The sequence below is a fragment of the Chionomys nivalis genome, chromosome 7, assembly GCF_950005125.1.
Source record: "Chionomys nivalis chromosome 7, mChiNiv1.1, whole genome shotgun sequence".
NCBI classification, from domain to species: Eukaryota; Metazoa; Chordata; class Mammalia; order Rodentia; family Cricetidae; genus Chionomys; species Chionomys nivalis.
The window spans coordinates 47,511,538-47,527,557 of record NC_080092.1 but is presented as its reverse complement, the minus strand read 5'-3'; the positions used below and the strand labels follow the sequence as shown (position 1 = coordinate 47,527,557).

Sequence of the window (16,020 nt, the reverse complement as noted above, 5' to 3'; positions counted from 1 at the left end):
CCACTCCAGCCTCAAGGAAGGATCTGGCTGGAACTGTGTGAGGCGGGTGGGTTTCTTTCAAGTACTTCATTGCTCATCCAGTACTGGTGAAGTGAGAACTGAGATCTTAGCTGTGTTCTAAGCATAGCATAGAACTCTTAGACATAAGGACTGGGAGTCACAGGCTACCAACATAGAAAGAGCATACACCAGCTCATGGTCTCCATTTCCAAAACAGTGGGGGATTACATCCTCCAGTCCCTCAGATGCCAGACCAGCTGATGCTCCAGTCCCTGTGTAAATGATGTGATGTTTGCGTAGAAAAAGCCCACATCCCCCCATATGCTTCAGATCACCTGTGGATTACTACTAACATCTACCGCAGTATAAATGGTACAGCCAGCACTCAGACTGCTGTCTGGGCATGCTCAATTCGGTTGCCTCTTTAACTATAGTGTCAGGCTAGGCTACTTGCATTTCCACACCTAGAACTTCTCATCATGGCCAACTGCGCAGCTGCAGCTGAGACCGCACTCACCTGCTCATTTCTGTTCATTCTCAAACGCACTCTGCTGGTTTAAGCATTGCTTCACTGTCTCTGCAGGGAGCGGCCCTGGCCCTTCAACAGTTACTTATTCAGCCCTCCCCTAGAGTAGAATGCCTTGGCATCTCTACCTGACTCCTCCTAACTTGCTGTTTGCAGTCGGATCTCACGAAGCAGCAGAACGGATTCAAAATCACCCTCAAAACCTTGGAAGACAACCTGCTGTCTCGCCTCTCTTCAGCCTCGGGGAACTTCCTGGGAGAAACAGCCTTGGTGGAGAACCTGGAGGTCACGAAGCAGACCGCTGCGGAGGTGGAGGATAAGGTACACCATTCTGAAGTGCCCGGGCCGGGAGTTCCCTTGGTCTCCACTTCCTCTGCTTCATTACCTGAATCTGGCTTCTGTTTCCATCTTCCCAAGTTCTTTCTAAAAAGTCCACACATGTGTGGGTGGACTATTTGGATGTAGTGTGTTGTCAAGAAAGATGTAAAATTGGGAGGTAGACATGTTGAGACTGATATAGGGGGATTGGAGGAAGAAAATGGAGGGGTAGTTATGATCAAGTTCATTATATGCATGTATGAAATTCTTGAGAATAAAGAAAGATTATAATTTTTAAAGTTGTTTTAAAAATCCAGGTCTGATCCTGGAGTGACTCCTGCTCATCCTGGGTTACAGAGCTCCCACCTTCCAGAAAAGACTTTTAATGTTTCTACCTCACAAATAAGGGAGGGCCCTGGTTTTTCTGCAGGAAACGGTACCCAGAGAGAATTTCTCTAGTTTGTGGAATAGCCCCCAAAGTTGTATAAATTGGTAATCCAGATGTGATTGTGTCCTAAGACAATCCACTGGGCTGGCAAAAAAAAAAAAAAAAAAAAAAAATCTCAAAGTCTGATTCTAATGAGAAAATGTTGGTAACAGCCCAGAAAATGAGCTCTCAATGACAGTAGCATCCTGGGAAAGCAGTGATAGCACATAACTTCCTTGGTGGGTAGCATATTGGAAAGGCTTCTTCCCATGGAGACTAGAGAATGACTTGATGAAAGAGAGACTCAACTCTTCACCCTTCCTACCAAACCTCCAATCATGCACGGGCCCTGCTGCCCAGGTCAGACCAGTCAGTCATCATGACACTGGCTCTGATAAGGACATCACACATCTGCCACGGGGGCATATCACCAAATGAGTGTGCTGATGCTCCCCTTTCCTGGAATTCTTCCAAATAGGAAAGGCTTTTTTCCAAGTAGGGACAAAATGGAAAAAAAAAAAAAAACAAAAAAAAACAAAAGGTGGGTGGAACTGTTCATTAGAAAATCACTTTCCTCATAGGCACAAGGCCCTGTGTTCAGTCCAAAGTGTTCAAAACAGAGCAAGTGAACAGTCACAGTGAGTCAGGTCATTCCCACTCTGAGCTAAGAAATAAACTGTGATAACTTGAGAAGTCCAGCCTAGTTCAGCAGCTGCTACATCTCCAGAGCGGGCCATACGTGCTTGTAAAGTATAGAAAGTCCACAGCCCTAGACCAGAGAGCCCCAGCTCACATAGAGGGAGTAGGTCAGAGGGTGGAACCAGCCTTGCCGATCTCTCCTGCCTCTTCATCCTTACTTCCCTCATCTTTTCTTTAAAATAGTGAACCTCTGCCTGCCACATATCACATGGAACTTTCTCGTTAATTTTGTCGCCCCTTTTAGAGAGTCTTATTTTTTCTCCTCAGTCATATAATAGTTATTTTTTTAGTAGCTGTCATATTCCAGATTCAGTGACAGAGGTTGGGGTTATAACAAGCAGCTTGCATGGGTTGTAAGGGGAAATGGGCATTTGAGGAATGACCTTGAATTGGCAGCAGTAAGAGAGGATGTTTAATACAATGGAGCTGGTGAGAATGTCAGCTTCAAAGGAGATGGAAAGTTATCCATGGAAAAATGGAGACCAGTTTCCAACGTCCTAAGGCACAAGGGGCAAATGTGAGTCTACAGTTGGTCTCTGGGTCCATGTGTGCAGCTAGGAGAGATGCAGATAATTCGAGAATGGGGACCGCAAGAATGAAGGTAGCTCATTCCTGATTGTCTCTACAAACAGTCATGGGGGTGTAACAGCAAGGGTGTGCTCTGAGAAGTGTTAGCACTGAGAACATCACAGTGTACCTACATAGAAACCAGCACAGTCAGGCCCTCGATGTACAGTCTGACTATGGGACTCCAGTATATGTGCTTTCTGTCTTTGACCAAAAACCTTATGTGACTGTGCTTTGGGGACCCAGGAGTCAATCCTGTCTGCTACAAGTGAGGGAGAAGTGATGAGGTATGAGGTTGGGAGAGAGGTAAAAATGTATGATATTTATGAAAAATGAGAATAAAACGACTAGAGGCACAGAGATTAATGAGCGGTGCTAAGCAGTGGGGGGCACTGAAAACTAAATCTGTGATGACGCTGACTGAAAATTATGAGGTTTTTTGAATGCTCTTCTGAGGTGCAGCGACTAAACTTACCCGATTTATATTTATTTGCATCATTGATGTATGGTAGTTGAATTTTTCTTAGAGTTTCTTCTTAATTAGCAGTTTCATCTCAAGCATTACTGCATGTGCATTCTTCAGCCTTTCATCCCTTCCTAGTGAGTCTGAAATAGATCTTATAGACTCTAGGCTATAGGATGCTAGAACTATAAGATATAGGGGTATCTCTTATCAAACCCCTCTCTTGTTACTCCCTCACCATGCCCTCCTTCTAGCGATCACCAATCCTCTCTCAGCTTCCGTGTCATCCATTTTCCAAGCTTCTCAAATGAGTGAAAACACAAAGTGCCGGGCTTCTGTGGCTGGCCTCTTTTACCTAACCCAGTTGCTTCTAGTTTCATTGACTTTGATACCAATAGCAGAAGCTCATACTTTTAGCCGAATAGTATTTTGTTGTGGGTATCTACCAGATTTTTCTTTATCCATAGGTCAGCAGGCATCTTGGTTTATTCTATAACCTGGCTATTGTGAATTGCGAATGTTGTTTGTAGAAAACTATCTCTTGACACATGGATTTCATTCTTTAGATATGTGCCCAGTGGTAGTTCATAGATGAATTGGGAAGTTTTGTTGTTATTGTTTTTGTTTGTTTGTTTGTTGTTGTTTTCCATATTGGGTATGGTACTTTAAAAACATTTATTTATTATTTTATGTATATGAGTGTATGTATGCATGTAGTGTACTATATGGGTTCCTAGTGCCTGCAGAAGACAGAAGACCATCCCAGATTCTCTGGAACTGGAGTTTTATAAACAGGTGTAAGTGACCAAACCAAGATCACCTGCAGAACTGCAAGTGTTCCAGTCTTGGCTATAGTACTCTGCATTCCTATTAGTAGTACATAAAAGTTCCCCTTCTATATCTCTGCAACAATGTTCATCTGTTCTTTAACTTTAAAAGATTTATTGACATTAAGAAAATGAACTATTTCTTAAAACTTTTTGTTTAATTTTTCCTTTGTTTTGGGGAAATTCATACATGTATACACTAAAATATGATCATATGGTGGTTGTCTAAATAAGAATGACCCCCCATAGACTCACACATTTAAATGCTTAGTCACAAGAGAGTGGCACTATTTGAAAGGATTTTAAGGATTAGGATGTATGGCCTTGTTGGAGGAAACATGTCACTAGGGGTGGTCTTTGAGGCTTCCAAAGCCAAATGCCAGGCCCAGTCCACACCCCTCTATCTGCCTAGAGATCAAGATGTAGCTCTCAGCTACTGCTCCAGTACCTGCCTGCATGGCATCTGCTCCCACCATGATGATAATGGACTAAACCTCTGAAACCGTAAGAAAGCCCTTAATCAAATGATTTCTTTCATGAGTTTCCTTGGTCATGGTGTCTCTTAACAGCAATATAACAGTGACAAAGACACATATCTACCCCTCATTTGCCCTGAAACTTCTCCCAAATCTTCCTATTCCATCAGACCCCTTCCAAATTCATGTCTTTTATATTTTGATAACCAATAAGTTCAATTAGAGCTGCCCGTGTGCTCCTGGGGGTGGCTTTGTTTGCAGGAACACGGGAAACCTGGTAGTGGTCCATGTCTTCCAAGCAACCATCCCACTGCCAATAGCACCTCAGGGAGGAGAGGAACCTAGAGAGCATCTACTCCATCTATCACAAGATGAGGCTGGCTTGGTCTTCTGTAGCCCCTGTGAAGGTGACCACCGCTGCTGTGATCTGATGATTCTGATAGCTGTGTCATGTCCAGAGGACAGCATTTCACAATGGTCCCCATCTTCTGGCACTTACATTCTTTCTGCTTCCTCTTCTGTGATGTCCTCTGAGCCTTGTGTATAATATAGATGTGTTGTTTAGGGATGAGCACTCCATCTCTTCTTCTCAGCCTGTTGACCATCCATGTATCTCTGCCAGTGCTGATAGAAGCTTCTCTCACCAAGGCCAGAACAGCCCAGGTTGGTGGGTATAAACATAAATATTTAGGAAGCATCTTGCTATTTTGACCAAAATAGAAATAGCAGGTTTTAAGTCTTTAACCTCTCTGTCCATGGGTTTTGATTAAGATTAAAGTAGCAAGCATGAATACGCTCCTACACAGCAGGTGTCAAATCCAACCAGAAAGTGGTTAGTTACCCCACTGCAGTCATGCCACGATTGTAGGAGGAGACATGTCTGACCTGGAAGGTCAACATTGCATCACACAGGGTCAAATTCTAGGTAAGACCATTGATGCCTTTTCTCTCCAGCAGCCACATAGTACTTTCCAATACTGTGCAAGCTAGCCATCAGGGACACATTTTTCTGTATATTTGTGTTAACATTTCTATGTCCTTGCAGCTAGCGTGTGGTATCTTCAGCAATAGGGTCTTGCCTCATGGTTGTGGTAACATGGGCAATAGCAATAGCCTGTATTGTTTGAAGGATCTCAGAGGCATCTTTGAATAAAAGGGAGGTATCCCATACCTTGTATTGTGATTTTCACGTTGACCTATGCCTTCTGGGATCAACATTATTCACCTGTGCAGAGTAATTCCATCCCAACTCTTTTTTTTTTCCGAAGTTTTATTTTGAAATTAGTATTTATGTGTTTACATAAGGCTCTTTTATCTATCCTTAGTCAGAGGTAGTAGCAGTTCTAACTGGAGTGAGATTGCTCCTTCATTGACCTTTTTCTTTATTCTTCTTCTCTTAGACTTTGAAGATTTGAAAGATGTTCACTATATTTCATTTTAACATTTTTTGTTTACATATAAAATGTTATTTCATTTTAAATGTGACTTTAATATATATGTTTTAATGAGATATAAAATTAAGCAATATATCTAGCATCTTCCAAAACAATTTTCAAGTACTTAATTTTCATCATTTTCTTGCAGTTTTTGTTCTTTTTTCATAATGGATCTTGTGGGTTGTTATTGCTGTTAAGAGTCTGTTTTCAGTCTAATTACTATTCTTTTATAGGCACCTTATGCCTTCTGATTGCTTTTAATATTTTATTGTCATCATTGAATTTCACTATATAGTGAGGCTACATCCTTATTTATTATACTTAAAAGGGATATACTTCCTCCAAATAAGAAAGCTCCAATATTTTGTTGATTTGGGGAAATTCTTAGCCTCAGACATTGCCTCTCCTCATTTTCTTTATTCTCTACATGTTTCTGTTAAATGTCTTTAGATTTCCTCTTCCTACATGCCAATTCCTATAAATGTTCACAATTTCCCATCTTTGTATTTTTATGAACTCTTTCTCCCAGTTTCCTTGTTCTATTTTCAATTCTATTTAACTCATACACCATTTGATCTAAATAACTGTTCTTTTCACACATCCTTATCCATTCTTTCCCAGGTAAAACCTGCTCCTTTTTGAAACATCTTTGCATTGGGCTTTCTTGAGTATCTACTGCTCCTAAGTGTACTAATTTAATGGTTGTTGTTAGGTTGTTTAATCCTCCTCAGTTCTTGATGTGTTAAACTTTGTGAAGTTTCTTTGCTTTTGCTTTTTGTTTTGTTTTTGTTTGTTTGTTTGTTTTGTTTTTTTGTGGTTTTTTTTTTTTTGGTTTTGCTTTTGTTTTATGGCATGGGTAGGGAGGAAGGGCGGATTTTAGGAGAGGTCTTTGTTTTTGAGACAAAGTCTAACTGTTTGGCCCAGGCTGGCCTTGATCTTGTGATTTTCCTGCCTCAGCCTCCCAAGTGCTGGATGGAAGAAGTCTTCTAATTGTGTTCTTTGGTAACAGTTCTTACTTAGTTACTGTCTGTTGCTGCGATGAAACACCATGCCCAAAGCAACACATAAAAGGAAAGCATTTGATTTGGGGCTCGTGGTCCCAGAGGGTTAGAATCCATAACAACCCTGGCAGGAAGCATGAAAGTAGGCAGTCATATGTGATGCCCCAGTCAACAAACACAAAGCTGAGAGAGTTTACTGGAAAATCCCATGGACTTCTGAGACCTTAAAAACCACCCTAGTGACATACCTCCAACAAAATTGCACCTCCACATCTCAAAATTTCCACTAACCAGGAGCAAAAATTCAAATATATGAGCCTATGGAGGCCATTCTCATTCAAACCACCACATTCTAACCCAGCCCACAAAGCTTATGAAACATCATAATAATGCAAAATGCATCTGGTCCAATTTCAAAAGTCCCCACAGTCATTCACAATTTTAAAAAGTCCAAAGTTAAAATTTTCTTCTGAGACGCATGGCAATCTCTCAACTATAATCCCCTGTAAAATCAAAAAGCAAATTGCATGCTTCCAACACACAGTGGCACACACAGGATAAATATTAATATTTCAAGAGAGAGGAAATGCAGCATACTGATGAAACCCTGGACCAAAGCAAAACTGAAACCCAGCAGGGCAAACTCAAAACCCCGTAGTTCTATGTCCAGTGTCAAAGGGCTTTTGTGGCTCTTCCCTTCCAGTTTTGCTGACTACAAGACACTTCTCTCTTCTGGTTCCACTCCTGTCTGCAGCTGTCCTTGGCAGGTATCCCATGGCTCTGGCACCTCCAACATCCTCACATCTCCAGTGCAATTCACTTCCACAGCTCCACGCTGTGGCCACTCTGGGTCTCAGTGCAAGGACTTCCCAACCTCACACTCGGCCTCTGCAGCTTTCGTTAACCACAGAAGATCCTACACCCTTTACTCTTATTTCCTTCATGACTCTTAAAGCCAGAACCACATGGCTGATGCTGCCAAGTTCTTCTGCCTACTTGGGATAGAACCCACCTCGCTCCTTGATTGACGCTTGCATACTCTGATTTGTTGGTGCACACAATGTCTTTTTTACAAATTGCAGGATTGGTTGGGCCTTGCAGTGAGAGCACCACTCCCTTTATTCCATTTCACATCAGACCTCTTCTTATCCTTTCAGAAGAAGCATTGGCTCCAACGTTAAATCTCCCGGCGCTCTTTTTCTTTTCAAAATTACCATGTTGTGTTTCTTTTGGCCCTGCTTGCTCTCTTTTATTTTTTAAGTCTTCATAAGGGTGATTACTAAAAACCAAGTGGCAGAGTCAGTATTCAGCTGACTTGAAATCTCTGTTGCCAATGAAATTTGTCCCATACTCTTTAATTTAGCGTCAAGCAGATTCTTAGTACGGGGCAAAAAGAAGCCCCATTCTTCATCAAACTCTCACAAGTGTGGTCTCTAGTCCAGTTACTAATATCTTCCTCCTCTGAAGTCTCTTGAGCTGGGGCCTCCACAGAGGATTATTATGCTTTCAGCAGTGCTGTCTTCTGTGTTCCTATTAAAATGGCCCAGTAAGCACCATTCACTGTGTTCAACCACGTTCCTAGTCCAAAGTCCCATGTGAGGGATGTCTTCCACATCCCTCCAAAAAACCAGCAAGGTCCAGCCTGTCACAGCAGTAGCCCACTTCCTGGTAGCCACTTCTGTCTTTCTTTCTTACTTTCCTTTTGCTATGATAAAATACCCTAACCAACACAACTTATCAAAGAAAGCATTTAATTTGGGGCCCACAGTTCCAGGAGGTGAGAGTCTAACCTGGTGGGGAGCACAGTGTCCGCTGACCAGTATTGTGCTAGAGCAGTAGCCAAGAGCTGAGTTCTTGATCAGCAAGCACATAGCAAAGACAGCTATCTGAGAATAGCATGGACTTTGGAAACTAAAAGGCCCACTGTCAATGACACAGCTCGCCCAGCAAAACCACACCTCCTAATCCTTCCTAAACCGTTCCATCAACTAGGGATCAAGTATTCAAACATATGAGCTGCTTTCTATGGGGGCCATTCTCATTCAAACCACCACAATTTCCAACTCTAATTTATAATCTGATCTGAGACCATGGATCGTGATCATCGCTTTTTCGTGATGGACTCTCCAGTTGCCAATAGGTTTATCTACTTTGGAGTAGTTACCAATGGGTTTATTCTATTATGGAATATAAGGACAAAATAAGCTAAAGATCATGTGCAGAGACACAATCTTACAGAAATATATATTCTGGATACTTAAATCTCTTCTTATTATCAAGACAAGAACTCCTCTGAGAACAAAATATTCCACTGAAGGAGATTCTCTGTGTCCACTTAAATTAAGGAAAGGGTAAAGTTTGTAGCTCAGTGGTGAAATACTTTCTGACAGGTGCATGACTCTGCAACCAACTCCCAGCATCACACACACACACACGTGCGCACACACACACTCCCAAGAATGAAAATTATGCTGTGCTTCCTTCCTGGACTTCTACCACATTTTACTTTAGAGTGATATGCACTTCTTGGTTTTCCAAGACATCATCCCATTAGACATGGGGCTTATGGTTTCTCATAATTCCCAGCTCAAGGAAGTATGTCACCCTTAAATGATACCTTCACTGTCATGGAAAACTAGAAGTGTGTAATCTTTTGCACTTTGGTTCTACTAAGGAATATCATAGTGACTTTTGAGCATCTATCCACTTAACCCTCCCCCCACAGTTCACTGCACTCTGTATGCAGACAGGTATCTCCTCACATGGAAGGCCCAGGCTGCTTCCCTGAAGTCCTGATTGGTTTGAAGCATGAACTACTATTTGTGTTTCCAGGTCCAGGAAGCCAAATCAACTGAAGTGAAAATCAATGAGGCCCGAGAGCACTATCGGCCAGCAGCAGCCCGGGCATCTCTACTCTACTTCATAATGAACGACCTGAGCAAGATCCACCCAATGTACCAGTTCTCCCTCAAGGTAACTTTCACCTTGGGTTTTCCCCCATAATCATAATAATAGCAAAAGAACACTCCCAACCTAGGGCACCATGGGAACTTACCCACATACTCCATTAGTGATGGCAGATCTTTAAGACTGAAGCCAGGGAGCACCTACATTGACTTTAGACCTATGTGACAGACCCCCACCTCTTATATAACTTACTCTAACAGGAAAGGATGCTGCTGCAAATGAATCTTGGCCTCATCTGTTCAGTAAGCACATTGAATATCCATTAATACTGGACGGCACGTAGCAGAAGGTACCAAAGAAACAGAGGAAGTTTAAGAAGCTATTCTGTCCCCGAAGAGCTAAAACATAATGGAGGAGATCCAAAGTGTATATTGTTTTTATTGATGAAAGACCTACTCTAGCAATTAGGATGGGCCAGCATTAAATTACTTTTCTTATTATCCTAATATTCCCAAAGCTACTACTTAGGGTTGTTAAAATACCCATAAAACTGAAGTTCTTAGCACATTTTAAGTGCTGACTAAACTTATCTTACTCATGAAAAAATAAAAAGCTATAAATTTTTGGGGACTCTCAGAAAGTACAGCTTATCCCCTAGTGCATTCATCAAACGACCATAATTAAAGAGGCATTAAAATGTCGTGGGGGTGGGGCGTAAAGTTCTGAACAGAGATTTGAATCAACAAGCAGAAAGATTGGGCATAGAGACAGACAGACAGCGACATAAGCATCAGCATTCCCTCAGAATGCAACATGCGTGCACAAAAAGAACATGAAATAGCCTCAGTTAAATCAACGTGTGGAAGCCAAGGTCAAGGTATAGGGTTGGTGACAAGAAACTGAGCAATTGTCAGGCTTCCAATCCCTGAGGCTCATTTAATTGGCAATGGCATGTCTCCATTTCCCATTCTCTTTCTTATAGCCTTGAGTCTCTGCAGCTCGGATGAACTGTGTTTATGGTATTTTGTGGTTTTAAAAAGAAACGTAAGTTTATATTCTTATCATAGGAACATGCAAAACAATTACAAAATAGTAAAAAGCCAGCATCAGAGTGAGCATAAGCTAACTATGGCATGCGGTCCTTAGTTGAGGTGTAGCTGACAATCACTGTAAGTACCAGGAACTTCCACGGCGGTGCTTTCTGGAAAGAAGAGTTCACCAGAAACCTGTGAATATGTGCTCAGAAGTATGTTGTAAGTTGTGCAGTGATAGCTTCTGAGGCAGGAGGCTCTGAAACTTGACTTCCAAAAAGGGAAGAGGTCACATGGCATGTTAGACCACCTGTAATGCCAGTCTCATGGTGTGGAGGCACAGGGGTCATAAATTCAGGGCCAGTTTAGTATGTAGAATTTGTCTAAAAAAAGAAAGGAAAACACTTGATTCTCACATTGTTGTGAAGAATGACCAAAGACAGTTGTTTACTGACCCACTGGATCTTTGAAAACACATTTCAATGTATAATGATTAAGTAGCTGAAAACATCTTGAGAAATAAACAACAGAGATGGAGAGAAGAAGGAGGGAGAAGGCAGAGAGGGGAAAGGGAGAGAGAGACTCTTCTGGACTCCATGGGTACTGGGCACAGACATGCATGCAGGCAAAACATCCATACAGACAAAAACTTAAGTAAATAAATCTTTAAAAATAATTGAAATTATAATAAAGAGATTTGAACCTAGCACCTAGTCCTAGCACTTACGGAGCCCTTAGTTTGATCTCTACACTTCAGGAAATAATGTCAATAAGAGACTTCACATAACTTTAGTTTCTGGCTTCTTAGGAAGATTGGCAACAGCCTTCTCACTGCCCACAGGGTATGAATTTGCTGGAGCTAAGGCTGCTCTCCCTAGGTGCTCATGTGTCTTCTGCGGTGAATTCCCAACCCTTTCCTTTTTGGTCTTATGTGCCATGATCCTTAAGGCATTTGACGTTTAACCCCTTGTCTGAGCACTCCTTAAACTTTTTCTAATAGCTCTCGGGCATTAATGGCCCACAGTCCTCCTCTCAGCGTTTTCTGGCACCTACTAAGACATGGGTGGATTGTGGGAAATACAAGTATAAGGGCCAGCCCTACTCGCAGAGCGCTCATCATTTTCATATAAGTGAGAAGAATTTGAAAAAAAAAAAAAAAACTAGTGAGAAAACTGCTTTAGCCCCTAAAAGCTCAAGAACGGCTGCTGGGGATCTTCAAGGAGAGCCAGGGTTGGTGACAGAACCCTCTGTGGGGAAGAGAGCTTCTGGAGGAAGCTAGGAATGTGAGGATCAGGCCCAGCCTCAGAGCTGTTCACACACCAACAGGGAGGAGAAACCAGCAGCCAAAATCCACCCAGTATGAGGGAAAGGCAAAGCGTACTTGGGATTTAAAATTTCTCTAGGTATTTTCCTGGATTGTGAATCACCTTACTCCAATTCCGTGGCTCAAGGGTCTTTACTGACCGCTCCCTTTGGATGGAATGTTAGAAGAAACAGGCAGTAATGGCCCAGGGAAAGCTAGCCAGTCCATTCTATGCACTCGCTCTGAGGGGAGGCTTTGCGGCCTACCGGACTCTCGGAATGTGGCGGACAATGAGAGCTGACGAGAGGCCAAGGAGAATGGCACAGGAACTTTCAACTGGCGATAGATCGAGAGAGAGAGAGAGACCCAAATTGGAGCAACGGTCTGAGCTCTTAAGGTCCAAATGAGGAGCAGAAGGAGGGAGAACATGAGCAAGGAAATCAGGACCACGAGGCGTGCACCCACCCACTGTGACAGTGGAAATGATCTCTTGGGAGCTCTTCAAGGCCAGCTGGACTGGGACTGAATAAGCATGGGTTGAAACTGGACTCTCTGAACATGGCGGACAATGAAGGCTGATGAGAAGCCAAGGACAATGGCACTAGGTTTCGATCCTAATACATGAACTGGCTTTGTGGGAGCTTAGCCTGTTTGGATGCTCACCTTCCTGGGCCTGGATGGAAGTGGGAGGACCTTGGTCTTCCTGTAGGGCAGGGAATTTGGACTGCTCTTCAGTATCAAGAGGGAGGGGGAATGGACTGGGGGGAGGAGAATAGGAGTGGGGATGGGGGAGGGGAGTGGGGGGAGGGGGCAATGTGTGGGAGGAGGGGAGGGAAATGGGAAACGGGGAGCAGTTGGAAATTTTAATTAAAAAAGAATAAAAAAAAAAAAAAGAAAAAAAAAATAAAATGTACCAAGGGAAGGTAAACCTCACATCAGGTTAGGTTAAGTATGGGCAGAAGATTTGCTGAGGTCATCAGCAAAGGAAAAAAAGCTCTGAGGGCTTCATTAACAAGAAACACCTCATCAGAGAGAGAGAGAGAGAGAACAAGCTTCATCTCACAGTCTTAAGCGAAGAACACCAAGGCTCAGACATAAATGGCTTCCACTGAGGTCCTAACACTGATGCTCTAAAGACTAAAGGGCTTTATTTTCCTTCTTAGAGTCACAAAAAGGAAAAGAGAGAAAAGAACAGATCTGCTGAACTGATAGTTAAGTCTAATTATAATATATTGGCTTTTATTCCCTTTCATTATTTGATATATCCATATCAATGTGGCATCCCAAATAGTTATTTTCTAAGAAATCACCAATTTTAAAATGGTAGGTTATTGGTCACAAAATTTCTTTTTCATACCATGCCCTTATTGTGGTTTAGAGAAGAAATTTAAAGGAAATTGTGTTCCTATCACTGCAGGAAAAGACAATGGGACAAAAAGTACTTACAAGGACTTCTGAGAATGAATGCACAGCTAATAGAAACAAGCATGGCCTCTGAGATTCTGATAGAAAAGGAAAGTCACAAACTAAAATAATTCTCACTACCTACTACGTGTCAGGGTCAGCTTCAGAAAATGAAGTTGTCTGGAACATGTTCTCTATGCCCCAAGAATTATGTCATAGATTAGGTAGCATCACTAACTCAAATAGTCATTGTTGGCTGTATCATCTTTGTATTTAGGTAATTATCCAAGAAAAACTTCCTGGATCGTGTCCTTTGGCTACAACCCATTTGTTTCTCATTGATTGCACTCATCAACATTCAATATGCACATTTATGAAACCATTTTGTGTTGCTAATAAGATAGTACCACAGTCTAGGTAAGCCATAAAGATGAGAAGTTTATTTAGGCACATAGTTCTTGGTCCAAGGTCTAGAGGCTACCTCTGCTGACAGTCCGCTTGTTGGCTGAGTCCAGAAGCTGAACAGGACATCACTTGGTACAGGAAGCATACTTCTGTGTTCTACTCTTTCTCCCCTATAAAGCTACCAAAATTTAGTCATAGAAAACCTACTGTTGATGACCTCACCTCCCAAAGTCCCCACCTCCAAATACCATAGTCAAAATAAGTATCCACCCTCTTAAGAACTCGGGACAGAGTTAAATTCCAAGATGCATTTTGGGAAGGACTAAGAGCTAACATGATGTCTGGTGCCTTCAGAGGCTGTCAGATCCCATGGGATTAGAATTATAGATAGTTGTGAACATCCATGCAAACCTGGGTCCCCTGGAAGAACAGTCAGTGGTCTTAACCTCTGAGCCGTCTCTCTAGTCCTCTATAGCGTGGTGGTATCCTAATAGTATCTCCACTTAGCAGGAATGCTGGGAAAAGCACTCAATGAGTAGACTAGAAAATTATAATAGTCTCCACAGGAAAGGGGATTTTATAGATTGCCTATAATTCATCTTCTCTTCTAGGCCTTCAGCATTGTCTTCCAGAAAGCTGTGGAGAAGGCAGCTCCCGGTGAAAGTGTCAAAGAGAGAGTGGCCAATCTGATAGACAGCATAACCTTCTCGGTGTACCAGTACACAACGCGTGGCCTCTTCGAGTGCGATAAGCTCACCTACCTTGCCCAGCTCACCTTTCAGGTAAAAAGCAACTCAAAACTGTGTCCTCAAGTCGTATTTACCATCCAGTCAGTAAACGTTAAGGAAACCTCATTTGATATCATTTCTCAAACAAGTTCTACCTGGCCAGTCCACATGTGCCAGCCCACCGCTGGCCAGCCCATGGCAAACACTCTTAATTGGCCATTGTCCCACTTGGAGCAGACTTCCTGAATCAAGCATTTAGCTTTTTCCTGCTGGTACTAGGTAATCTGGAATCCTTCTCAAAATGGTACTCCAGAAACCACGCCTAGTCTATCAAATTGGCTCTGACCAAGCAGGGCTTTCTATGGTTGTAGCCACGGTACATCTGGGGATGTTCTAACCACTTTGGTTCTTGGAGCTTGGAACTTAGGACTTCCTATGTCACCACATCATCAGGAAGAGACCTTGATCTGCTGCTTAATCCCAACATCAAAAAGCCTTAAAACATCGCTACTTTGTACATACCTTCCTTCCCACTTAGAATCAGGATTTTCCAATGTATAGCGCAGGCTCTATGAGCCCAAGACCCCCTACAATGCTAAAAGTCATATAGTTTTTATGTTTCAGTGTCTGAGTTCATGGGTACACGCTCCCGTTCTTGTATCACACTCATCCTCTTTATTCCCAGCTACGATCCAGACAGCTCCACCTTCACAAAGAAACCTGGATTCCACCTCTCCCTGTGAATCATACCCACAGCCAAGCCAGAGGCTTTCTGCTCTGAGCACATGCCTCTCTAAGACCCTCCAAGCCCCTGTACCTTCAATCTTCCTTCCCTGGAAAATTCACCATTCCTGTTTTATTATCTCTGCCTCTTAGCTTCCCCAAGACCCCAAGACAGAAATCTTGGTTGGATTGATCTCTTCCTTCTTCCGCCTGCTAGTCAGTCCTCCACTTCAAAGCCCCTTTCACATTATTGATTTATATATGCATTTCTGTTTTGCATATATTCATATGTCGCTTTGACACTCGCCTCAAATCATGTCGTTTGTATGTGTCATCTGCTCAATTAAATTGCAGGCACATACTCCATGGCACTTATGATTGATATATAATACTTGCTAACCAAGATATATAGTCATCCTCTGTGTGCATTTAAGTCGTGCTGGTGTTTGGGCTGAAAACAGATGCACACAGAAGAAATTTGCATGAATATACCCTTCCAATCCACCCTCTTTAAACAACCAAAATTGATGGGCAAGCTCTTGAGCTAAAGGCAGCAGTAATTATGCCGAGTGACAGTCCCCAAGATCTCCAGCCTCCGTGACCACAGCTGAAGAATCACAGTGTTATTTTTCTCCAAACTGCAGATTCTCCTCGTGAACCAGGAAGTCAACGCCACAGAGCTAGATTTCCTGCTTCGAGCTCCAGTCCAGACGGGAACCCCCAGCCCAATGGAGTTCCTCTCCCATCAGGCCTGGGGGGCCATCAAGGTCAGTACCAAC

At 42.6% G+C, this 16,020-nt stretch overlaps 1 protein-coding gene across 6 annotated transcripts in view; it reads left to right on the top strand.

Annotated features, from left to right (window-relative positions):
- The window catches only part of Dnah9 (dynein axonemal heavy chain 9), a 341,979-nt gene that overhangs the window by 274,418 nt on the left and 51,541 nt on the right, over positions 1–16,020 (top strand). For all 6 annotated transcript variants that reach the window (XM_057773503.1, XM_057773502.1, XM_057773504.1 and 3 more), the window contains 4 exons: positions 683–847; positions 9,573–9,713; positions 14,402–14,572; positions 15,886–16,008. In XM_057773503.1, coding sequence (XP_057629486.1) covers positions 683–847; positions 9,573–9,713; positions 14,402–14,572; positions 15,886–16,008 — 600 coding nt within the window. The remainder of the gene's footprint in view (positions 1–682; positions 848–9,572; positions 9,714–14,401; positions 14,573–15,885; positions 16,009–16,020) is intronic.